General features: G+C 40.2%; 1 protein-coding gene and 1 long non-coding RNA gene across 5 annotated transcripts in view; one reads left to right on the forward strand and one right to left on the reverse strand.

The window, feature by feature from the left end:
• LOC140622229 (uncharacterized) overlaps positions 1-9559 on the reverse strand; it is a 107024-nt gene extending 97465 nt beyond the window's left edge. Inside the window, exons 1-2 of one of the 2 annotated variants that reach the window (XR_012021979.1) lie at positions 9020-9559; positions 5143-5225 (exon numbers count right to left, since the gene is read on the reverse strand). This is a non-coding gene — a long non-coding RNA (uncharacterized lncRNA). Of the gene's footprint in view, positions 1-5138; positions 5226-9019 lie in introns of both variants that reach the window. The other variant, XR_012021978.1, reaches the window with a different exon arrangement.
• A 488-nt stretch (positions 9560-10047) lies between these two features.
• The window catches only part of C31H3orf80 (chromosome 31 C3orf80 homolog), a 56996-nt gene continuing 40603 nt past the window's right edge, over positions 10048-26440 (forward strand). For 2 of the 3 annotated variants that reach the window (XR_012021984.1, XR_012021983.1), the window contains exon 1: positions 10048-11269. Coding sequence is in view for 1 of the 3 variants with exons in the window: in XM_072807914.1 (XP_072664015.1) it covers positions 10048-10728 (681 nt within the window). In the remaining 2 variants the exon portion in view is untranslated. Of the gene's footprint in view, positions 13896-26440 lie in introns of those variants that run through there. The other variant, XM_072807914.1, reaches the window with a different exon arrangement.

A 26440-nucleotide genomic window follows, 5' to 3' on the forward strand; every position in this document is an offset into this window, starting at 1 on the left:
TTAACTTTATTCTTAGACTCATTTTTAATCTGCCTCTGTCTAAAACTAAATCATGGCCCCATGGTATCGAACAGCTTAAATGTCACATCAGTAACATGGTCATTGATTTTATATTTCTGTCCAGACTAGTAGACTTCAAGCAGAAAGCAGTGAGGACTGAGCACTAAAAATGTGCATTTCTTTCCAAATAGTCCAACTTTATTATTAAAATAGGATGAAGTTTTAAAATTAAGAAATCTTCCAGATTTGTGATTCTAAGGAATGCTCTTAATTGATGGTGGACAGCCCTTTCAGATTTGTGTGTGGACTTAATGAAAAAGTGGTACTTGCTTTGTTGCTGTGGCAAAACCCAGTCTATGGGAAAATTAGCCTATATTAAAGAACCCCATTTCTTAAAATATTAACTAGAGTTTCAGGTAAGAAAAAAAGTGGCTGTAGAGGAGTGTGGAGGATGTTCCTTGGTCACATAAATTAGAAAAATGCTACCTTGGGGCACCTGGATGGCTCAATCGATTAAGCATCTGCCTTCAGGTCAGGTCATGATCTCTGGGTCCTGGGATCAAACTCCACATTAGACTCCCTGCTCGGTGGGGAGCCTGCTTCTCCCTCTCCCTCTGACCCTCTTCCCCACTGTGCTCGCTCTGTCTCAAATAACTAAATAAAATCTTTTTAAGAATGCTACCTTATATTGTTCCCTCTTAGAGAATCACAATGTACCTTTACAAATTAAAGGCTCTGAAAAATCCTGAGGTAGTGAAGCTCACAGAACTTTCTGTAACTGGTCATTTCCCAAACTTACTTGACCATGTTATTTTTCCAAATAACAATAGCATCACATAGAACTCTTTCTCTGTGAGACTTTGGTAAAGACTATTATGATTGGTTCTGAGTTTAAAAATGTCTGAGGCATGTAACCAAACCACTTGAACTTCCCAAGACATATTGTAGCTAAGAGAATAATTTTTTACAATGAGATTATATTCTAAAGGAATTCGGTGGTGCCTGCCGAGTAACATTGGAAAGCTCACAACATGCTCTAAAAACCCTACAAATTTAGCATTACTTATTTACATCGCAAATTTATTCCAGAAAGATTTGCTATAATTTATTATATAAATAGAAATAGCAAAATATGAATAAGACTCAGGCAAAAAATAAAATGAATTAGAAAATCAAGCCTATATTGAAGAAGATACATTAATACAGAGGGAGAAAAGGAGGGACCAGCACACATGTCGCTAAACTTTAAATTTAGTTCTGAGCTCCCCAGCAACCACAGCAAAAGGGGATTTACGATTTGCATAATTATCATGATGAAAAAGAATAAAGTTTTGACAGGTCCAGTCCATAAGGAGAACAAGGCTTTTTTGGAATGATTTCCAAAAGTAATCATTCGAAGGGAGAATTTCATAGGAGACATAATACCTCCAGCCATTTTCCAAATGCAGTAACAAATTTATGTGGCTAATTCTTATAGCATTGCCAATGATAAAGCTCAGGGCCAAATATTAAATTCTACAAAGTTAATGGGCTCCATTTGTCTTTGGCTGATTCAGGAAGACAAGTTACAAATCTAATAAAATCATGATAGCCCTAAGACAAATTAGCTTTGTACTTCACCATTTTCAGAATCAAACTAATAGGCAAGAAAAGATAATGCACTCTTTTTGGTTAAATAATAATAGCTGGCACTTATATAGACCTCACTATATGCCAAGCACTGTTCTAAGCACTTTATATGTATCCATTCATCTAATCTTCATAGCTACTCCATAAGGTAGCTATTATATCCTTTAATTTACAGATGAGGATAAACAGACTCAGAGATTTGGTGCTCAAGGTCACAGAGCAGTACTAACTAACACTGTCTAGCAATTGAGGCCAACTTTTCTAAGTAGATGGGTGGGATAAATGTGATTAGTCTTAGGCAACAGAGGGGGAAATCTATAGAATCAGAGGAATCATGTCATTTGTTATCGCTGCATCCCTTGAGCTATAGAAGGTGGTTCAGGGCCACTGTATTAGTCAAGGTCCAACCAGGAAAAGAAATCATTCTGAGTATTTAAAACAGAGGGAATTAAATTAAATACAAGAAATTGGGGCAGCCCCAGTGGCCCAGTGGTTTAGAGCCACCTTCAGCCTGGGGTGTGATCCTGGAGTCCTGGGATGGAGGCCCACATCAGGCTCCCTGCATGAAGCCTGCTTCTCCCTCTGCCTGTGTCTCTGCCTCTCTCTCTCTCTCTCTCTCTCTCTCTGTGTGTGTGTGTGTGTGTGTGTGTGTCTCATGAGTGAATAAATAAAATCTTTAAAAATAAATAAATACATGCATGCATACATACATACATACATACAAGAAATTGGTTAAGCAGAAAGAGCTAAGAAACCCCCAGAAGAGTGTGAAGCAGCCCAAAGATTAATAACAATGGCCGGGAAGAAGTGGTTTTACAGGAGCCTGGGGGCTGGGGGACAGCAAACCTGTCCAGGGGAGCTATAGAAGAGCTCCAGGGCTCCCACCCCGGCTCCCACCTCCATTCCAATCTTCCACTGGCTGAACCCTGTCAGAATCCTGATACCCTCAAGGGATCAGCCCTTCTATAACAGGTTAGACCTTGGAAGGTCGAGCAGTGATCTAAAGCAAAAACGTTCTTGAGCACCTACACAATTTTAAATGATAGAAATGTAGCTATCACAGATTTCAGTCTCCACCCTCAAAGGTAAATTGCAGGACAGATTGGTCAATCTGAAACACAATTGAGAATCAGAAAATAAAGTTTCTGTGTTGTTCAAACGTCATTAAAACCATGTTATTGCACACTGAAACCGTAAGAATGCAATTCCTCCATCCATTCCTTCAGGGGATAATGGTGAGGAAGTAAGGCTGGCTGTTAAGCTTGAATTTATATTATTTCATAATTATATAATGTTACATAATTTCAATAAACTTAAAATCTGGGAAAAAAAATAAAGCAAAAATGTCCCAGACTGGCCCAGGTGCTAACAGTATAAATGTGAAATTCTATCTTCCAGTAGCTGGAGCATATGGACCTCAGGAGGGAAACTGCCAGTAAATAATGGCTTATTTTGCAAGGTAAAATACTTTATTCTGCAGGTAGCAAAACCATGGAATAGTTACTTAGGAGAGGGGTACATGTTGAAAATACAAGCAGATTCATAAACTTAGGTAAATTAATTCCATAAAAATGCATTCAGCATCTATTGTGTACAAGTTGCCAAGGCAGAGTTTCCTGCATGGCATGGCCAACAGCCTTCTGGAGTTCTGGAAGTTCTTCATGGATGCCCTCCCAACATTAATCAGTTCATGCTGTCTCAAGTGAGACCAATACATGTATGGAGATGCTTGTCTCACAGAGTGTTGAATGGAGTGGGTCCTGTGTGACTTGGGTGCAGCAGGATAAACTTTGCTGAATGACCTAACAGTAAATCGGGACTATAGAAAGATGGTGCGCTGTCAGGAACATTTGAGAACTTTGCCTCATGAATTTCTAATAGAGCACAGGCAGGCAGGGAGGAATTGCATTCAAACAACAGTGTGGCAATGGACAGGGAAGTAATGTGGGTGCAGGGAAACCCTTCAGGTGAACCTCCCAAAGTTGTCAAAAGGATGCCAGTATGCAGAAAAAAACGGAAACCCACTGTTCTACAGAAGCACAGATCAAAGCCTAGTGCCGTGAACTGATTTCTAGAAACCTGACAATTAAGATAGCTACACAGCCTCCTGAAGTAGAGGTAGAAAATGAGAATTACCATGAATGGGAGATGGTATTAAGGGGAGTCCTAGAAGAAAGAGACAACTTGTAAATGAGGCAGGTGGCTTTGGGGGTGAGTAGTATAATATATGAAGAGTAGGTGACATTGAAGCTACATCTTACATGGTTTTGACCTGTGGAGATGGGAAAAGAGAATTCCTGGTGGAGGGCACAACCAAAGGGAAGGGATAACATCTCAAGCAGGGAGTCGAAGAGCTATGTCAGGTAGTCATTTACTGAAGCAAAGGGTGCAGGGAAGGGAAGGAGTAGAAAATAAAAATGAAAAGGAAGATTAAGATCATATTCAAAAGGCCCTTATAAAATTCATTTTTGGATAAATCTACAACGGAAATTGTTAACCCCAAATTTGGATATTTGGTCTATTTTCAGTCTCTCATCCATGTCAATTAACATTAGAAGCAGGAAGCCCTGTCCTGGGACTAATGGCTGGCTCAGAGTCATGCTACTCGACCCGATGCCCTGTAACTCTACAATCATGGGCAGGGTGCCAAGCAAGAACAAGCACTCCACACTCAATCCAGGTGTACAGAGAATATTCAGAAGAAAGAATTAACAACCAATTTTTCCTTGTAATGAAAGGGAGGTGAAGGGTATATTACTAGTTACAAGTTAAAATAATGGAGTGTAAAAATGTTTCACCTTATTCATTTCATGCTATATGATTTTTCTGCCAATGGAGCATTTGACTGGTATATCAGCCTACTGACAAATATATTCTAACTTCAACAATCTGACCATTTAAAAAAAGAATGAGTGAGAATGAATTCATTCAGCTGGTATAACTGGAATTCTAATTTCAGATCTTCTTGGTTTCACTAAATATATCTCATCATATTTATGGTTTAGTTTTTATATCTCCAGCAAAAAAAGAGAAAGTTTGCCATGAGAAATTAACTGATAAACTGTTATAAAGCAAAATTTAAATCTAGAAGGCAAGTCACTCATAAATAATATTGTTTCAGGACCCAATATATCCTTATTTTCCCAAGCATATAACTTAGCATACTGATGAGCATTGGATGGCTTAGTTCATGTATAAAGAATGGAACATAATGAAGGAAGGGAATTTATCTACTGTTTACAGAAATGAGTACAAAAATAGCTGGCCTGTCATTTTATTATCTAAATCATTATTAACGTGTTACGGAAAATGGCCACAAAAGTGACAGAAATTATTTCCTCAGAGGAATCTTGTATTCCTGGTCTAGAACACAGTCCAGCTCGACTCTCATTTTTCTTGTAAGTTGGCTGGTCTCTCAATGTATCAGAAATTGTCAGCGAGAAGACAAGTGCCTCCCCCACAAGGGCCCCTTAAGCCAGGCCCAAGTAGTGAGGGAGTAAGATGCTTACTCACACTTTTGAAGAAGCCTTAGATCCCATTTTCAGCACTGCCACCCTTTTGCTCTGGGATTCAGGTGCTTTTTAAACTGTCTTCACCTGGAAAAAGGGTAATAATAACTTCAGCCCTTCTCACAGGAACGTAGTGAGGAGAAAACAAAACGATGCATGCAGAAGTGCTCTGAAAAGCTGAAAGAGCAAATACAAATGTAGGTATTATTTTCATAAGGTCCTGAATGTACTCAACCTTTTGTTTCTAATTTCAGGTCAGGAAGAAAGATTTCTATTTCCTCTTGCTCCTAATTTGAACAAAAGATAAAAACATCTCACTTTGACTTTTCTCCTACTTCAAGCATTTGGCTTGAAGAAGCTTTTGTCAGCAAGCTGCCAACTGATAGAGTTGAAAGGAAATCCAAACTCCACTCCTAGCCAGGGGTGTGGAGATGGAGAGAACAGGAAACATCCCTGGAACTTGGAACTTTCCTGGTCTCCAAGAAGAAACTGAACAGGACTGGAGAGGTAACTATAAATCACAAAACCTGTTACAGACCCTGCAGAGAACCAGATTTGGTTTAAAAATTGAACAACAGCAGAAGATGGCTTGACTCTAAAGCTAATCTAGGAGAGAATCTCAACTGTTGAAGCAGAAATGGCATAGGCTTTGCCCCAAGCATAAGAGATGAGGAGTGAAGGGTCTTCCCACCTTGGGAATTTATCCCCATGCACTTTCCTCCACCTGGAACACCCCTTTCCTCTTCACCTTGTCTTTCCTTAAGGAACTACTTCTTAGAGAAGCCTCTCCTGTTGAAACCCCCATCATACCCCATTCCAGGTCATATCTGGTATAAAAAAGTGTGAACAAGCTAAACTTCTTTATAATTGCTTATCATCGTTGGAATTAGTAATTCATCTGTGTAGCAGATTAGTGTCTGTTCTCCCTTCCTCAGTAAGCTCCCTGAGGACAGGGAAGAGTTTGATTTGTATAGAATCCCCAGAACAGAATTATAGTGTCCCCTAGCTCAAAGTGAGTCGTTAAATATTTATTAAATAAGTGATGAAAGAAATACAATCTGAAAAGCACTTCAAAGCAGATTGTTTGAGATGGCAAATTACTTCTATTGAGGCACATTTATGTAAATACGAGGCACATTTATGTAAATACATGCTATTTACAATAAAACACTTACTTTACTGTTGCTTAGAGAGAACATATTGCAAATGGAGGGAAACCATAAAATGAGAAGGTTAATGAATTATTTTTAATGAAAAGTTAATAGTAAGGAAATATGCTGCACACCCTGAATAAAGAGTTCTTACAGACTGGATGGTTTGCAAGGTCCCAACTGCCCAGGTTTAGATGTTCTGAAGGAGGGATGTGAAAAATGGGCAGAACTATTGCTTCCCAGTCTTGAAGGCACAGCTCACCATTAGTGGACATCAGAGAAAAATTCCCTTCTGGACCAGGCATCATGTGAAAGAACAAAAAGTCGCATGATGGGGCCATCCAGTCTTTCTCAAGCTACAAGGATGCTCCCAGAAGCAAAAGTGAAACAGTAGCTGGTTTTGTTGCATTTTATTTACTTTCTTCTGTTCTAAAACTGTTGAAAAGTGTGGCTAATTTGGCATTCATTCATATGTATGTAAATGAGGAAGATAAAATTCTCAAAAAATATTATTCAAGCTTTATGGCAAGTTAAAGCAATTAATAGTTTTTTTTTTTAAAAGATTTTATTTATTTGAGAGAGAGGGAGAGAGAGCATGCATGAGGTGGGGGGAGAGGCAGAGAGAGGGAGGGAGAAGCAGGTTCCCCAGTAAGGAGGGAGGGAGCACAATCCCAGGATCCCAGGATCATGACCCCTGCCATAGGCAGATGCTTAACGCAGACGCCTTGTAATTAGTATATTCTTAAGTTCTATCAAGCTCTACTCCCAGGTGCCCTGCAATCAATATTCTTAATTTCTATCAAGCTATACTCCAAGAGACCATGTTTTTTTTTTTTGTATAAAAGTCAGTCCCCATCCCCCTTCCACCTGTTTTTATCTCTTGCACACACTTTTAGTGCCAATGTTCAACAAAATAAGATTTATTTTTTAATTTTTACATTGTGATCTTCCTTTATCTTTCAATTATTCTATGGAACATGTAATCATTTTCTATCTTCCTCGCTAAGTTGAATTTATGACTTTCTGTGAGCTAAGTCTACTCCATTCGTCTGTGTGTTAAGCAAATATAAATAATAAGGATGCTGAGTAATAAAGCTCAGATCTTTTTCTGGAGCTTTTAAAGCTGTAGTGTTTCTTTCCTTCGAAAGGTTGTACACTATAAATTACATTACAAGTAAAAATGAATTAAGTGAGACTGAGAGGTCAGAGAAGAAATACAGAGGCGCCAGTTTCTGCGGAGGGTCTTTAATGGATGATACTTTGAGGCTATCAATTTGGAAAGAAAAAAATCAAATAAAAATCCATTTCATACTCATTTTGCAGACTTCATCCTTTTCGTTGTTTTCATACAAGTAACTCTGCCAACGTTTTATTTCATATAAGATCTATGTTGTTCTTCTACTCTGTCCTAATATTATGCAAACAAATTCTAACTCCTTAAAGGCAGACAGAAATTAAACCATTCAAATGCTGTTCATTCAGTAGTTTCAAAATAACAATAAGCAAGGCACTTTCGTCTATGTGTCACCAAACATGCCACTCCTCCTTTATTTTTGCCACTGTTCCTACTTCCACTAACAGAAATCCTAAAAGATCAGATAATGAAAACCAAAGAGGTCTTTATGCTTTTTCCAACTTCTTAGTCAAAGCCCATCTCAAGCTATGAACTGCCTTCATCCTTGAGATTGTTTGAAACTTGTTAGTTTAGTTTTTCTTTGGGAAAGTGAGAATAAGTTTTGACCAAAGAGGAAACTGCCACTTGTTGCCTTTTGTGGAGTCTGTTCTTTACTCCATTTAGTGGCAGCTGACAGTGCAGACCTGGGCATATTCCATGCTAGGGAAAGAATCTCCCCCTCCCACCCCCCATAATGATGAACATCCAGCAGAGTTCCTTGAATATAGAAAATGTTCAATGTAAATTTGCCAAAAAAATGGGTTTAATAAAAAAAAAAAGAGTTTTCATTGTTTAAAAATTAATCACTTCCACTCGATTATTGGACTAAGTTTGAAACCCCTTGATAATCAAGCTTTACAAAATAGGTTTAAAGTGTCCCAAGAGAGAAACAGACCATGGCACAGAAAACGTGGTGGCTTCAGGAGAGCTTAGAAAGAGGGACCCGTGCTCAACCAAATTTCACGTGAAGTAACTTGTGTGAGTGACACTTCCAGGCTTCTCCAGAAGAAGAAAGGCCACCGCCCCTAACATTGGTCCATTAGGCTATTGAGGTGATACGGTGTGACTCACTTTGCAAGAAATCTGCTTTTATCTGACCTACATTTGAATCCTGATTGTCTTCATATTTGTCCTTTGCTTTTACTTTTTCCCCTCAATGACTATGGAATTTGCTGTTGATTTCTCTACAGGGGTCCTAGTGTTTAAAGGGTGTGGGAATGAATACATCTTAATCCTAAACAGCTAATTGCCTCTTCCAGTCTGCCTTAATAACAGCGCAAGCTCCCGGCTTCTCCACATCGTCGCTCTAAGAGGCTGCAGAAGGCCACACCACCCGGACGTGCCCTGCGGGTCAGGAACCGCGGGAACGGCCCTCCCTCCCGCCTGCGCTGTGGGCCATCCCCAGGGAGTGGTGACTGCAACGACCAGTCTTCTGTCCCCCGTGCTGAGTGAGAGCACAGACTCCCTTTAAAAGCAAACTTCGCAAACAAGAATAACCTTGAGGAAGACCCTTTATATACGCAGATCGATGCTCGGGAACATTGCCAACCACTTACAACTGCCCTCCGACGTTTCGCAGACATGTGTCACGCCAAAGAGGCCTCCTTCTACCCCGAATCCCTGCTTTGTGCGGCGGGCGCAGTGGGGGCTCACGGATGCGCCGCTGGGGAGATGGGAGACGGGTGTCCCCCGACCTGTCCTGGGTCGAGCGGAGTCGGCGCGGCAGAGGGCTCAGCTCCGCTGCCCGCCGGGGCCGCTCGGTCGCGCCGTGCCCGGAGTCCCTCGGGGCATCCTCCGCTCCGGGGGGCTCCCGGGTGCCGACCCCTCAGCCCCACGCATCTGCCCGCAGCCCTCGGGCGGTCCCCAGCCCCCGGCTCCGAGGCGGCGGAGGCTGCGCTAGCCGTTAATGGCCATCATCCATTTTTAATCAGAAAGATCACAAGAAAGACGGTAAGCGAATCCTAGTCGCAGGTCCACTTAAATAACATTCCCGGGGAAATCCAATCACTTAACACGGAGACACCTACGCGAGCGAGAGCCCCCGCGCCCGCCTGGCGGGGACGAGCGCCGCTGCTCAGCTCCCGGGGCTCGGGGGGCTCGGGGGGGCTCGGGGGGCTCGGGGGCTCGGGGCCCCGCGCGGAGCCTTAACCCTTCCAGCCCCGGCGGGCGCGGCGGGCGCGGGCGGGGGCGCGGGCGGGGGCGGGGGCGGGGCGGGGGCAGCGCGGGGCCACGATGCCCTCGGCGGCCGCGCGCGGGCTGCCTCGGCCTCACTGGGCGGCTCCGAGGGCGCGGGGTTAAGGTCGGGAGCTCCCGAGGCCGCCCCGGGGCGAGCCGCCGCCGCCCACGGCAGCCCCGGCGCCTCGGGCTCCTCCTCCCGCCCGAGCGCGGCCGCGGGAGGACGGCTCCGGCCGCAGGTGGCGGAGGCGCGGCGGGCGGCGCGCGGGGCCCGGCGGAGCCCCGGGGAGGGGCCGACGGCCGCGCGGACGGACGGAGCCCCCAGCCCGCGGCCCCGGCTCGGGCTGGGGCTGGGGCTCGGGCTGGGGCTGGGGCTCGGGCTCGGGCTCGGGCTCGGGCGGCGCGGGCCATGTGGGGGCCCGGGGTCAGCGCCGAGGGCCTGCCGGTGGCGCCGCCGCTGCTGCTGCTCCTGCTGCTGGCGCTGGCGGCGCCCTCGCGGGGCGGCGGGGGCTGCGCGGAGCTGGCGTGCGGCGAGCGGGAGCGCTGCTGCGACGCGGCCAACGCCACGGCCGTGCGCTGCTGCAAGCTGCCGCTGCACGCCTTCCTCGACAACGTGGGCTGGTTCGTCCGCAAGCTCTCGGGGCTGCTCATCCTGCTCGTGCTCTTCGCCATCGGCTACTTCCTGCAGCGCATCATCTGCCCCAGCCCGCGCAGGTACCCGCGCGCCCAGGCGCGGCCGGGGCCGCCGGGGGCCGCGGGGCCGCCCGACCGCGGCGACGACGACGACGACTCGCCCGCGCTCCTGCGCGACGAGGCGGCCGCGGGCTCCCAGGACTCGCTGCTGGACAGCGGCGGCGGCGGCGGCCGGGCCCGGGGGGGCGGGCGCGCGGCCCCCGCCTGCGCCTCGGAGCACGAGCTGCGCGTGGTCCCGCCGGGCTTCCTGCAGCTGCCCAGCTACGAGGAGGTCAAGTACCTGCCCACCTACGAGGAGTCCATGCGGCTGCAGCAGCTCAGCCCCGGGGAGGTCGTGCTGCCCGTGTCGGTGCTCGCGGAGCCCGACGGCGCCCAGGGCCGCTTCCCGCGCATCTGAGCGCCCGCGGCCGCCCGAGGACCGCGCGGACTGAGCGGGGCCCGGGGGGGGGGGGGGCAGGACGGCCTCGGACCCCCCCGGTTGGAGCCCCGGGATCTTCAAGTTTCCCTACGTTTCATTCGGTTCAAGGAAACGTGAGGCGCGCGCGCGGCGGGGGCGACGGCCCAGCTGGGGCGCCCCTCGGCCCGAGCCCCCTCGTAAGTGCCTGGTCCCCGAACGGGCGAGCACACGGGCGCCGTGTAGCGCGGCGGGAGAAGGGCTGTGACCTTAGGGATGCGGGGAAAGGGGCGCAGCGCACGCCCCCCCGCCCCCCCCCCCCGGAGCGGAGGGCGACGAGCCTCGGAGACGGCTGCGCGGCGGGGGGAGCAGCGCCCGGCTCGGGCCCAACCCCCTCCCTGGCCCCCCGCATCTTCTCCGCCAAGCAGAGTCACGGCTGACGGCTCACCGCATGGGGAGGGACCCCCGTGGTCCCCAGGGAGGTGCTGCACCTGTTGGAAGACGCGGCACTTAGGCCTATCGAAGACCGCATTCGCCCTAAGAGGTACAGGTGGACTTTTGATTTCTCAATAACCGAGAAGACATTTATATTTAACTTGTCTTTTATTTTTATATTTTTGCCATGTATTGAACGTATCAGGAGTGTATTTGTGCAATTAATGACAAGATAATCGTCTTTTTCTCTCTTTTTTTTTTTAAAGGCCTTAATGGTCTGGAAATTGTCATTATTGTTTAATAAAATATTGGACATGCTTTCATTTACCACTGGGGGGGGGAAGGCATGGTCAAACAAGAAAACATGTGGCATAAAACACATGAAGGATATCTTATTTTCACTATTTGAGAAGAATATATTTTATTTTTAGTACTGTGGTATAATATATGACTTTTTGTAATAACTATAGATTGTGTAGCCTAGGTCTTGATTGTATCATTCACCACATAGTTATATGTAGAAATGACTGATACATAGATGCCATACCATGAAGCATGATGTCATGCACTTTCCCCTTTATTTTAAAGTACATTCCACAACAATGATACAAAACAGAAGAACTTGTGACTTCTCTTCAAAGCCATAATTGTGCAAGCAATGTACTCTAGAAGGATTTAGTAAACCTCTCGAAAGAAAAAAAATAAATGTCATTGTATCCGTTTTACCATTCTATGACATGGCCTTTAAGCAAATGGTAATATAAAATACCGTATTGAAATGCATTATGTATAATGTACATATGTGCATTGTCTATGTGCAAGATACACACTGTATACCATATAATTATTACAGTTTATGATTGCCATGAAAGGAAAAGAAAAGGTTTCTCTGCTTGGGGAAGGATGAGTGTTACATTAAGAAAGATTTTACACGTGAACCTCACCTATGTATCTAGAAACATTGTTCTTATGGTTGAAAAAGTTTGGCAGTCCTGAGATTATATTAGACGCGATGGATTTAATTAACTTGAGAAGTGATTTAATTGAGAAATTAATTTGAGAAAATGATTTAAACTTTTAAAAGTGAATATAAAAAGCCCGACAGTTCTAAGAAATCTTAAAATGTGTGAATAGTAATAGAAGAGAATGGTTTACTCTAAACTTCTAAAAGATAATGACCCTGTCATTAAAATCATTTGAAGTGTTAGTAAAACATAGAAAAACATTAAAATATTTCTCTGTGCAAATTGTATCAGATGTGTGACTATGTGGCAATGTATTAAAATATGAAATGTGTATCTTTGTTATTTAAAAGCAATTGTAGGTTTTGAATGGCAAAACAATAAGGAAGTGAGCCTTTAAATTGAGAATGGTACAAGATTTAATGAAATTACATCATATTGAATAATTGCATATATTCATGTTATTCAAACACCGTAAATTTTAGTTACATGTGACTGTTAATACCACCCACCAAACAAACAGGAGTATAGCCATAATCTTTTAAATGATTTATCCTTTGAGGGTATACTGTTTTAGACACTTCTTAAAATTCACCCCTATCTGAAACATCAACATAAATATCCAAGTACCAGTATATAAAGTATAGTCTATATGTTGTTGCTATTACTAGCATCTTGAGCTTTGCAACAAAAATCTTGTAAAAATACACTTATAAAGTGTATTTCCTTTGCATCAACTATGGAACATTTCTCTCCCTAAAATGCGGAATGTCTATAATGTAACACTTATGATTCAGTGAAGTTCTACTGAATTTTAAAGTTACAACAAATTTTACACTTGTTTTTTTCCTACACATCACTCAAGCTTTTATGCACATCTCTCATTTAATAAAAATGAGTTTGACTCTGTTTTTTTTTTCTTCTTTCTTTTTAAAAAAAATTTTTTTTTACTCTGGTTTTTTTCTTGCACTTCATTGATTTACCAAGCACAAGTTTGTGGGGAAAAATTCTTAAAAACTATCCTTGTTATTGATAAGTGAGCATGTTTCATGGTAACACACACACATATATAACACACTATGTTTATACACACAGAACCTATATATTCATAATGCTGGAATATCTGGATAGAAACATTTTTAAAATACTTAAGGGTGGTATCTAGGTGTATCAGTTTTATAAATTTCACCTGGAAGTTAACTATTACCTAGAACTAGTAGGAAACAAATGTAGAAAACATTAATATAGAAAAGTTATTCTCTCACCTAAAAATAATTCATGACGAGATACAGATTTTACTTATTTTCAATATTTTTTATATATAGGTGAGGGCACAGATTATATATATCTCTATAAAATCATCAGTTGCTTAAAAGCATGACTTTTCATATTTTTCAATGATAAATATTATATATGCATACATACATATATAAAATAATCTGTTGCGTAAAAGCAATTTGTTGGTGGTGTTCAATAACAAGGGGAAAATGTCTTCTTGAGATAGAATGATAGTTTCAAGAGGCCATTAATTCAACCATGGAAAATGGCTTTGGCAATTATGCCAAAGGGCATGAGGTGTACTATATAAGGAAAACAAGATTCAATTGTAAAAGCTGAAGGGAATATTAAGGATATGGCCTCAACAGTTTAAAAGGCAGTATGCTAAGTACCTCAATGCTGTACTTGATGTATACAGTTTCAAGTGGAATTAATAAAGGAAAACAGTTCACAGCTGGAGCTTATTACGTAATAAACATGAATACGGTGTTCAGATTTGCAGTGTTCAGATTTAAATAATGTTCTGCATTGATTTCTGTAAAAATTTCATAAACACAATTTTAATTTCCATATTGAAAGAAACAATAAGTTGTTTTATTTTGAATTAACCACCTTTCCAAAACTGTAAGTTGCGGACAACCAACCAATCAGTAATAGAATATTTGGCAATTAGTATTTGACCTCACCAGTTTACAATTTACTTTTTCATTCTCCTTTCATTAGTTGGTAAAGAATAGTAGGCTAAGGGAAGGTATTTTATCAACAAAGAATGACCTAGTAATCAGCTAATTGTAAGAAATTAAGACATCCTTTCTTCCATAGAGATGGAAAGGATGTCTCTTTTTAAAAATTTTTGCCTGTAAAATAATCAAAAGTCAAATAAAACCAATACTTGGTTGTATTTAAATATATATAGAACCTAATTTTATTTATTTTCTTTTACTTACAGAATTCACTTTTAATTTTATGGCATAAATTATACGATGGAGGACATTTATGCTTGCCATCCAACTGAAGATTATCACTTTTATTTTCCTCTTCAGCTTCTTAGCTAAACACCTTCATTGTCTTGATCTCTTTTAGTTCTTATTTTCTTTCTTTGTATGTTGTTACCTTGCTTTGAATTGTATTAGTTTTCCCTAAAACACATCCCATCTGTCTCCAACTTGTTCTTTTCTGTGCTTTAATTAATCACTCTGGTTATGGCTTGGTGTTTTGAACAAAGTTTCTTCTTTTGGTAAACATTATTTTCCAAAGTGTGCTTTGTTTTCTGTTTGCTTGTGTTGGTTTCTAGTTTTGAGCCAGGTGGTTTTTCCTTTTTATCCACTCAGGGACTGTAAACATATTTCTCGTTCTTAACCATAGAGATTTTCTATCTGAGCGAATGATCACTGAGCAAATGATCGTATCTTTGCAGCTCTCTAGCTAGAATTTTCCTTTTTCTAGATCTCAAACAATAATTCTTGATTTGCCTTTTTATCTTTTTATTTCTTCACTTGAAATTCCTGGAGAGATTTTCAGCACTTTTCTCCCTACCTTTCCCTAAAAATGTGCTCTCTGCTGTATTTATAAGGGCAAAGAATTAGACCCTTGCAACTTAGTAGTGACAGAGACCTTATTTTGTCTTCCAAACCTCAAGTATATTATTTTTCCATTGACTGCTGATCTTTAAGCTTCTAGATTTTTCTCACAGGCATCTTTGTAGTTTCCTCTGTGTCATTTTATCTGAGGAATGGTTAACTGTTCTCCTCTTATTCCTGCTCATAGACGTTCTATTTGTTATACTAGATAGGTGATCATATTCTTCTATCTTTATAGACAAGCCCTTATTTGAGCCTCTAGGCCTCAAGTATAGCTTGATTTTCTACTGATCACTGTATCTTTGACATTCTTATGAATTTTTGCATGGGCTCCTCCTCAACTCCTGTGTATTGTACCACTGTTTTACTGGGTACACTAGATGGCACCTCTAACTTTACGTTTCTTTTATTCTTACTTCTAGATGAACTTGAAGAATTCCGTATTGTTTAAAATTTTATCTGAGGAACTGTGAGTAGTTTTATCTTCTGCCTCTTTGTTGGCTACATTTATTTCATCATAGAAAGAATTGGAATCCTCCAGATTTATACCTCTTTTATTTTGGTTGGTGGGAGTTTTGTCTTCTGTATTGACACAAGATTTTACCAGATAAAAATTAATTTTTATTGTTTTCCTGGGTCTTAAAAATATCTTTTCTTCATTTGTAGGTTTAGCTTTTTTCAAACTGTTCATTGGCTTGTCCCATTTCTCCATGTGCATAACCCCTGCTGAACTTGCTGAGTGATCGGATCCCTATAGATCTATACCAGTTTACCTCTTCCTCTAATGTCACAGTCTCTCTCTTTTTCCATTGTCCATCTTCTGAGTTTTTCTCTTGGAAGCTCTTCACAGTAATCTTTTCATTTTTTCTTTATTTGAGATTTTTCTGTTGATAGAAGCAGTGAGACTCCTGAGTCCTAGATTAGTTCGGTATTTGTGTCTGTGATATAGGGACAGTGCTGACTCAGCTCTGCTTGCAAATCAAGCTCATATTTCTTTACATTCATTTCTGCACATTATCTGTTGGACTAGGGAAATGTTTAGATTCTTGAAACTTGTATTTTTTAGAGTAGATCTTGTTCTTTGACTACCTCTATTTTGCATGTTCTTAGGCCACACCTCTTCAGGTTCAGAGGCATTAATTTTGGATTATATTCACAAGGACTACAAGAGTTTTCTTGACTGAAATCTCCTGGCCTATCCTTATTTTTGTTCACTGAGTCAAACATTTCTTCAAATCCACTCTAGTCAACTTCCAAATATCATGTCTTTTGTTTGAAGTCTTCAAATGAATTTTTCTTTTTTCCGGATGGTTTCAACAAAGTGCTAATAACTGCTGATTCTGGGTTTTCTTTTGGTGTTTTAAAAAAAATTGGGGGGCAGCCCAGGTGGCTCAGCGGTTTAGTGCAGCCTTCAGCCCAGGGTGTGATCCTGGGAGACCCGGGATCAAGTCCCACATCAAGATCCCTGCATGGAGCCTGCTTCTCCCTCTGCCTGTGTCTCTGCCCCTCTTTCTCTCTCTGTGTGTGTTTCTCATGAATAAATAAATAACATCTTTAAAAAAATAAAAAAGATTAAAAACATAAAAAATAAAAAAAATTTTTGCAAGGTCATCTACATTTTCTTTTGATTGAAAAATATGTACATTCTGTATATGGTATTTTTTCTATTACTTGGTTTTCTGAGTAGTATTTTTCACATATTTTATTATAAATATTTTAGGTTTTTCTTGTAATTTCTGTGATGTATCTTGATCCTTACTAAGTAAGGATGTGAGTAAGCTTTTAAAATTTGGAGTTGCTATACGTATTGTAACGTCTGCCAGATTTTCTCCTGGATGCGCCTTAGCAGTTTTCCTAAGTTTTTTTTCATGCCTCTAGGGTTTTCTGTCAATTCCCATCTCTGCTTTGGAGGTGTCTGAGGTTCTTGACACTTGTCAAGTTCTTTTGCTAGGTGTTTTGTCTGTTGATGCCTGTTAGGTCTTCTCTGGGTTCAGTCTTTCCCACATAAGTTTTCAGAAGTTTCCTGATTATTGTCAGTTCAGCAGATTCACATTTCTCCCTGGGAGCTGTCCTGAGCTGCTGCTTGATTGCCTTGTATTCTGGACTCCACCATTTGCTGTGTAGTTTTCATAAGGAAGGCCCTAGCTTCCTGTTGAATCTTCTACTGGGTCCAGTTATCTGTAGGCATTCCAAGCTGTCTGTATACCTGTGAGTGAGGTTTTCACCTTTTCTACATTTCCACTTGGGAGTTAGGGAATCGATGTTACTTTCTGGTTGTAGTGCTTGCTTTGGGTGTTTCTGTAAGCTCTTTGATGCCTTTGGATCCTCTACAGACTCTACATTTTCCTCATTGTCCCCAGCCGTCTCCTGAGTATTCTTACATTTTCTCATCATTCTGGTTTGTGCTTTGGACTGTTCTCAGCTTTTTTTGTGGACATCACAACCATTTATTTATTTCTCTGGTTCTGTTGGTGTTTGCAGGAATTCTTTGATACCTGCCAGGTCTTCCAAGGGCTCTGGTTTTACTTTAGGTGTTTTCAACAGCCTCCTGATGATGCCTGTTAGAATTTCTACTGGTTCTGGATTCTGCTTTCAAGTGTTCCTAAGCTTTTTGTGAACATTATCATCATTTGTTTGTTCCTCTGGATTTACAGGAGCTCTCTGATGGCTGCCAGGTCCTCCATGGGTTCTGGTTTTATTTTACGTGCTCTCAGCATTCCTGTGAGAATTCTTAATTTTTACTGAGTCTGGCTTGTGTTTTGGCATACTCCTGAAACTTAATGCCATTTATTTGTTCCTGTTTCTTTTAGTGGGAGCTCTCTGATACCAGTCAAGTCTTCCACAGGTTCTGCCTTTTTCTTAGTTTTCTTTCAGCAGTCCCTTGAGTCTGAAAGTTTCTACAGGTTCTGGATTCTGTTTGGGGGTGCTCCTAAGCTTTTTGTGGGATACTTCATTTTATTTTAGTCTTTTTAAAATTAATAATTTTGTAAGTTAATTCCTGAAACTTGTAGTACTGTGTGTGAGTTCTGGCAATTCGCTTTATACCTTAAGTATAATTTCTAGTTCTGATTTAAGATTTGGCAGCAATTTCCATTGTAACCGTCTTTCCAAAGAGTAAAATATAAATGTGCACTATTTTAGACGTAAGCTTGGCTGTTGCTGTGGAAGGTGGCACTCTTCACTTGCTACCATGATAATTATAACAATGATAACTATAATTCCTCGAATGCTTGCATATGCCAGGCACTGAACTAGGCATCTTACATTTAAAATTCATAACGGGAGGAGCTAAGGATTATTTTTTTAAAAGATTTTCTTTATTTATTTGAGAGAGTGCAAGAGCAAGCAGAGGGAGGAGCAAAGGGAGAGGGAGAGAATGAATCCTAAGCAGGTTCTGCAAAGTGTGGAGCCTGACCTTCAGCTTGATATTAAGACCCTGAGATCATGACCTGAGCCAAAATCAAGAGTCAGATGCCCAACCAACTGAGCCACCCAGGTGCCCCAAAAGGAACTAAGGATTATTAACCCCATTTTAAGATGAGAAAAAGTGCAGACAGGGAGGCTGAGTAGTGTACCCAAAGTCACATGGGTGATAAGTAGAAGATCTAGAAAGCATATCCAGCTTGTTTGACTCCAGAGCTGGTACGCTTAACCACTAAACTTTCAACATGCAACAGATTTAACCTCACAGAATATCTTATCATTGGAGCTGTGGATGTAGCTCCATAGCATCACATTAGAATCACTTTTTTTTTTTTCACAAGAAAAATAAGGTAGCTATTATTTGTTACTTGCTGTTTATTTTTTAAAATATTTTATTTATTTATTTATTTATTCATGAGATACATAGAGAGAGAGAGGCAGAGACACAGGCAGAGGGAAAAGCAGGCTCCATGCAGGGAGCCTGACATGGGACTTGATCCCAGGTCTCCAGGATCAGGCCCTGGACCGAAGGTGGCGCTAAACCACTGAGCCACCCGGGCTGCCCGTTATTTGCTGTTTAAAGGAACTATTATTAAAAATATAATAGAATTTGGCCAGAAGTCTTTAATGACTCAAAAACTATTTGTGGAAATGCAGAAATTTTTTTTTATAAAACCTGAAATGGTTAACAAAAACAACACAATTTTTTTTTTTTTTTTTTTTTTTGCATTTCATTCAGCCAATTCTTTCAACACCAATTATGTCTCCTTCCTGGGTCTGACTTCATTAACTTTAAAAATTGAAAAACATTGCTTTAAAAAAACTGGTAAATTTTGTCCAACATCTTAAAAAACAGTGGCTTTTGTATACTCAGCATAGAGACCAAGAACTGTAGTGTCTAACACTATCACTAAATCCTCAGTGGCAGCTAATATAGAAATAGGGACAAAATAGCTTCCTAAATTAAGATTCTATTTATATTCTTTTGGTAGAATATGTGTGTTTATTAAAACTTTATATCGAATAACATAATGATTTAGAGTTAGACTGCCCAAGTGAATCTCTAGACTCTAGATTTACTAGTTAAGACCTTAAGCAAGTTGTTTAACTTCTCTAAGGCTATTTTCTCTTCTGCAAAGTGGGAAGAGTATGTACTTCGGCTGGGCATAATATCAAGGTATGAATAGGAAGCACTTAACATTGTGGCTGGGACATAAAAATGTATCTCAAGTGCCAGTGTACATACATTGGTCAACACTGGGTTCTTGGTATGAAATTCAGATAAATTTGTGGAAATTCAAAAACTTTACCAGTTAATCATGGACATTAATGATTCAAATTAAGAGTAGAAACACTTTTATAAAAAACAAAAAAATCGTCAGCTGGTTTCAATTGAGGTGATACACTCCGGGTTAAAGCTGGGGTAGGAAAGGAAAACTTGGATTTGGACAAACAAGGAGGGTATAGGAGTGGCAGACTAAATAAAATGGGAAGGGTTGAGAGTGTGGATATCTTGATGTCAAGGAGCAAGTGGAGTGGGAGACAGGTAAGAAGTGATAGAAAGCTAGGCCAGTAAAGTAGGAGATTGGAATCCTGGATCTTGAGAAGCTGTGGGTGAGGACAAAGTGGAAGCATTGGTCTTGGAAGTGGGTCCTGGAGAGTGGACATGAGGGTGTTAGGAGTAGAGGAGGGTACGGGTTTCTGGGGGAATAAAAAGACAGGTAGAGAAAAGCAAGTCAATGAGAGTAAACACAGCCCAATGGACATTGAAACCGACCTCAGGTATAGTAGAACTGAGTCTGATATAAAAGTGTTTATATAGACATTCCTCATTTTTAACCTGAAGAAGAGAAAGCCAAGGAATACAACTGTCATGAAATACTTAAAAGGCAAGTTAATAGGAGTTAATCGTTTTTTTTTTTTTAAACAGGGCTCCAGAAGGTAGAACCTAAAGGTTAAAAAAAAAAAAAATCAAACTATGAATACACTGATTTTCCCATAATCTATCCACTCATCCATGTACTATTCATTGAGCCGCCCACCAAAAAAACAGATTTGGGGTCATTTGTCAAAAAGGACACACACAAAACAAGATCCTCCAAAAATAAATGAAGGAACCAAGGCAAAGCTGCAAAAAAATGAGGTCATACCTTGGTTCTGAGCTTTATGGCAGGAAATACAAAGAAGAGTTCAATTAAAGGATGTGGTGTTTAAGTAAAAACCAGGTCAGGTGCTTGAGAGAAACACAGATCTTCCTGGTACTGAAATTTGGAAGAAGTTTCTCCTGGAAGAAACTTCTATAGAAAGAAAACACTATAGGGGCACCTGGTTGCTCAGTCAGAATATGGGACTCGATATGGGGGGTCATAAGTTCACAGTGAGTGTAGAGCTTAGTTAAGAAAAAAAAAGACACTGTAATGTCAAGAATAAAATATTCAACCATTTTTACACTAAATATGTTCCATAGGGTTTATAAACATTAGATCCTCAGTATAGGTATAATATTATAGCTTAGTACAATTTTTCAAGGAGCCTAAATAATGCAGTACAGTAATTCTTAACTCCTAATCCTTTGGTCCAATCCCAAAATAGGTTATATTCTAGAGGAATGGATGACTATATAACTTTCAAATATTTCACCATAAATGTTATTTCCCTAAAGTGTTTTTTTAAAAAGATTTTATTTATTTATTCATGAAACACACACAGAGAGAAGCAGAGACATAGGCAGAGGAAGAAGCAGGCTCCAAACAGGGAGCCCAATGTGGCACTCGATCCTGGGACTCCAGGATCATGCCCTGAGCTGAAGGCAGGAGCTCAACCACTGAGCTATCTGGTATCCCTCCCTAAAGTGTTTTAAAAGCCATTTTGTTGCTTTTTTTTAATGACAAAAATGATATTTAGACATACACATTGACCCTACAGACTCCACCAAAAAAACTGTTGGAACTGATAAATTCAGTAAAGTTGCAAGGCAGAAGATCAATATATAAAAATTATATGCACTAATAACAGACTACCAGAGAAATTAAGAAAACAGTCTCATAATTGAATCAAAAGAATAAAATAGAAATAAATTTAACCATAGAAGTGAAATATCTATACACTGAAAACTATAAGACATTGATGGAAGAAATTGAAAAAGACACAAATAAATGAAATGATAGTCTGTGCTCATAGATTGGAAGAATTAATATTATTAAAATGTTAATTTTACCAAAGCAATGATTCGATGCAATTCCTATGAAATTCTAATGTCATTTTCACAGAAATAGGACAAAAAAATCCTAAAATTTTTATGGAACCACAGAAGACCTAAATAGCAAAAACAGTCTTAAGAAAGAAGAACAGGGATGCCTGGGTGGCTCAGTGGTTGAGCATCTGCCTTTGGCTCGGGGCGTGATCCTGGGGTCCCGGGATCAAGTCCCGCATCGGGCTCCCCATAGGGAGCCTGCTTCTCCCTCTGCCTGTGTCTCCGCCTCTCTCTCTCTCTCTCTCTTTGTGTCTCTCATGAATAAATAAAATCTTTAAAAAAAAAAGAAAAAAGAAAGAAAGAACAACAAAGCTGGAGGTATCACACTTCCTGATTTCAAACTATATTATAATAATAATCAAAACAGCATGGTATTGGCATAAAAACAGACACATAGATCAATGCAACAAAATAGCCCAGAATAAAGCCATTAATTTATGACAAAGGAGCCAAAAATGTGCAATGGAGAAGGGCAGTCCCTTCAATAAAGGGTGTTGGGAAAACTGGACACATGCTACATGCAAAAGAATGAAACTGGACCACTATATTATAGCATACACAAATATAACTCCTATGGATTAAAGACTTGAACATACAACCTGAAACCATAAAACTTTTGGAAGAAAACACAGAGGTTAAACACCTAGACAGATTTAAGCAATGATATTTTTGGATCTGACACCAAAAGCAAAGTCAACAAAAGCAAAAATCAACAAGTAGAACTACATCAAACTAAAAAGCTTCTTTCTGTACAGCAAAGAAAAACAATAAAATGAAAAGGCAACCTACAGAATGGGAAAAAAATATTGGCAAATCATATATCTGCTGAGGAGTTAATATCCAAAACATAAAAAGAACTCATACTAGTCAATAGAAAAATAATTCTATTTTAAAAATGGGCAGAGGACTTGAATAGACATTTTTCCAAAGAAGGCTTACAAACAGCCAGGAGGTACCTGAAAAGGTGCTCAAGATCACTAATCATCAGGGAAATGCAAATCAAAACCATGAGATATCACCTCACACCTGTTAGAATACCTATTATCAAAATGACAAGAAATAAGAAGTGTTGGTGAGGAGCAGAAAAAAGGGAACACTTGAGCACTCATAGGAATGTAAATTGGTGCAGCCACTGCGGAAAACAGTATGGAGTCTCCTCAAAAAAATAAAAATAGAACAACCATATGATCAATTCCACTTAAGGGTATTTATCCAAGGGAAATGAAATCACTATTTTGAAAAAATATCTTCACTCCCATGTTCATTGCAGCTTTATTTATAATAACCAAGACATGGAAACAACAGATGGATGGATGAGGAAATTGGGATATATATATATATATATTTGATATATATATACACATATATATGATGGAATATTAATCAGTTACAAAGAAGAAGGAAATGCTACCATTTGTGATGGTACGGATAGACCTTTAGGGCATTATGCTAAATGAAATAGATGAGACAAAGATGAATACTGTATGATCTCACTTATATGCAAACCTAAAAAAACCAAACTCATAAATAAGGAGAACAAAGTGGTGGTGGTCAGAGTTGAGGGGAGATGAAATGGGTAAAGTTGGTCAAAGGATACAAACTTCCAGTTATAAGATAAATAAGTCCTGATAATCTAAGGTACAGCATGGTGGCTATAGTTCATAACAGTGCATTGTATATTTGGAAGTTGCCAAGAGAGTAGATCTTAAAAATTTTCATTGAGAGAAAAATTTTTTTTTTAGCTATGTATGGTGATGGAGGTTAACTAGACCAATTGTGGTGATCGGTTCACAACATTTTATGTCAATTATATCTCAATTAAAAAAACAAAAAACAAAACGCTTCCAAAGAAGCAGTGGGCCAGGTTGTTGAGGCTTAAGACTCCAGATCCACTGCTTACTAGGGCTGTGATTTCAATTGAATTGTTTAACTTCTTTGTACCTCAATTTCTTCTTTTGAAAAGGAAGCTAGAGTAGTACGTCAGAGGGTGAAACTCTTAGAGCTTCACACCCAGTAAAATTTACCAAAGAGGGGATTGCGTTATCCCTGCAAATGGATTTGAAAAACAAAGGGTCAAAGCTGACTTTGATGCAATGAAGGAGTTTTCTGTGTTGAGCTTTGAGGAATTCCAGAATTTGCCAGAAGCAGACTTTCAGTACTCACCAAAGTCTTAAAATATACATAACTTTGATTCAGCAGTTCCCCGCCTGAGAATCTATCCCCTGGAAATAATCAAGGTCCTATGCAAAGATCTGATTACAAGAGATACCCTTTGAAGCACTGCTCTAATGGTGAAGAATTGAAAACTCCCTAATTATCCAAGAGTAGGACACTGATTAAATAAATTCTGCTCCATCATACAAAGACATTCTGCAGCTTTTTAAAAAAAAGATTTATTTATCCCAGTGAGAGAGAGTACAGGGGGAGGGACGGAGGAAGAGGGAGAGAGAAAACCAAATAGACTCCATGCTGAGCTCAAAGCCTGATGCTGGGGGCTTGACATCAGACCTGAACTAAAACCAAGAGTCAGAAGCTTAACCCACTGTGCCACACAGGGACCCCCATCCTGCAACTTTTAAAATGAAGTGCCCAATCACCCAGTCACCCCATCCCTCCACCCGCCTCCCCTTCTGCTACTCCTTGTTCGTTTCCCAGAGTTAGGAGTCTCTCATGTTTTGTCACCCTCTCTAATTTTCCCACTCATTTTCCCTTCTTTCCCCTATAATCCCTTTCACTATTTATTATATTCCCCGTATGAGTGAAGCCATACAATTGTCCTTCTCCACTTGATGGGATGAGCACTGGGTATTATACTATATGTTGGCAAATCGAACTTCAATTTAAAAATAAATAAAGTGAAGTGCTAAGACATCTAAAAATATGGAAAAATGTCCATGATAAAATGTCATTAAATAAAAGAACCAGTAATATAATATATTACAAATAGACACACACGCAGACACATGGGAAAATTTTCTTGAGCAGCCCAAGTGGCTCAGCGGTTTAGCGCCACCTTCAGCCCAAGGCATGATCCTGGAGACCCAGGATCAAGTCCCACATCGGGCTTCCTGCATGGAGCCTGCTTCTCCCTCTGCCTGTGTCTCTGCCTCTCTCTGTCTCTGTGTCTCTCGTGAATTAATAATAAAGACTTAAAAAAATTTTTCTTTTAAAACCTATATTCTATGCCACTACACTGAGATATTCCAACAAATGTATAGGATCTTTCATTCTTGTTTTGTTTAAATTTTCAATTACTCGGGTAATAACAAATATATCTTCCTTTAAAAAAAGAAAACATTACAACAAAATCCCCTCTAACACTCTTACCCTCAGTCCCTGGCCATTTCTTCAACTTGAGGTTTAACCACGGTGGGGTGGTTATATACATAATATTCTCTATATATTTTTCCTACATGGATGTATTCATAGTAAATATATATTTTGTACCTACGGTTTTTGTTTCTATGCAATCTTATCATATGTGTAGCTTCATGTGACCACCACCACAATCAAGATTCAGAATCTTTCCATTTTAACAGAGCTCCTCATGCCACCCTCTATAGTCTTATAACCACATGTACCCCCTCCAATTAATTCTTAACCCCTGGCATCCACTAGTCTGTTTTCCAATTCTATATTTTGTTATTTTAAGAACATTATATAAATGGACTTGTACAGTAAATAACTTTTTGAGATTGGTGGGCATAATTCCCTAGAGATCTACTCAAGTTGTCGTGTGAAGCAATAGTTTTAACTACTGAATAGTATTTCATGATATGGATGTACCACAATTTTTAAACCATTCACTGCATTCACCAGTGCGAAGATCGAAACATCTTTGCATTGTTTTCAGTTCTTGGCTATTATGAATTCTGCTACTAGGAACATCTGTGTACAGCTTTTTGCATGAACTTGTTTTCATTTCTCTCGGATAAACACCCAAGACTGTAATTGCTGGGTTATGTGGTATGTGCACGTTTAGTCTCGCAAGAAACTGCCAGTACTTCTGTTAGTGGCTGTAACATTTTACCTACCAGCAATATATGAGTGATCCAGTTTCTCTGCATCCTTGCCAACATTTGGATTATCACCAGTTTTTGTTTTTGTTTTTAACCATTTTGATTTCTGGAGTTTCAATTAGCATTTTCCTAACGGCTAAGATGTTGAACACCTTTTCATGGGCCTAATTTGCCATCTGTATATCCTTTTTGGTAAAATGTCTTTCATGTCTTTTGCCCATTTTCTAATTGAATCCTTTGTTTTTTTACATTTAGATTTGAGAGTTCTTAGATTTCAGACTCTGGTGCAAGTCCTTTGTCAGATATGTGGTTTGCATACTTTCTTTTAGGCACTTTTTAAGAGTCTGTTTCTGTTTTTGTCAAAGTTTTTGCACATGGTAGGCAAATAGTTCTATGAGGCTTGCTGTGAAAAACAGCAGTACTAAGCTCCTTCTTCTCAATGTCCCTCTCTCTCCCCAGAAGCAGCCACTTCCAGGTCTTTTCACTGGCTCTTTTGCTATTTACTGCCACCACTAAATAGCATGTTTATTATTTCCTGATTTTTTGTTTGAGGCATTATTTATTGCCTTTCCGCTATGAAAAAAATGAAGATTTTTTTTATCCTTCCCTTTATCCCCCTCCAGTATATGTACCCAATTCCTCCAAAACAAACCCACAATCCTATATCCCCAATTCTAGATCCAAAATGTTTCATAATTCACCCAACCTGAACTCATTTGGGAGTGAAACTGATGAATAACTACTAATTTTTATTGCTCAATGTAA

This window comes from Canis lupus, chromosome 31 (assembly GCF_048164855.1).
Source record: "Canis lupus baileyi chromosome 31, mCanLup2.hap1, whole genome shotgun sequence".
NCBI lineage: Eukaryota > Metazoa > Chordata > Mammalia > Carnivora > Canidae > Canis > Canis lupus.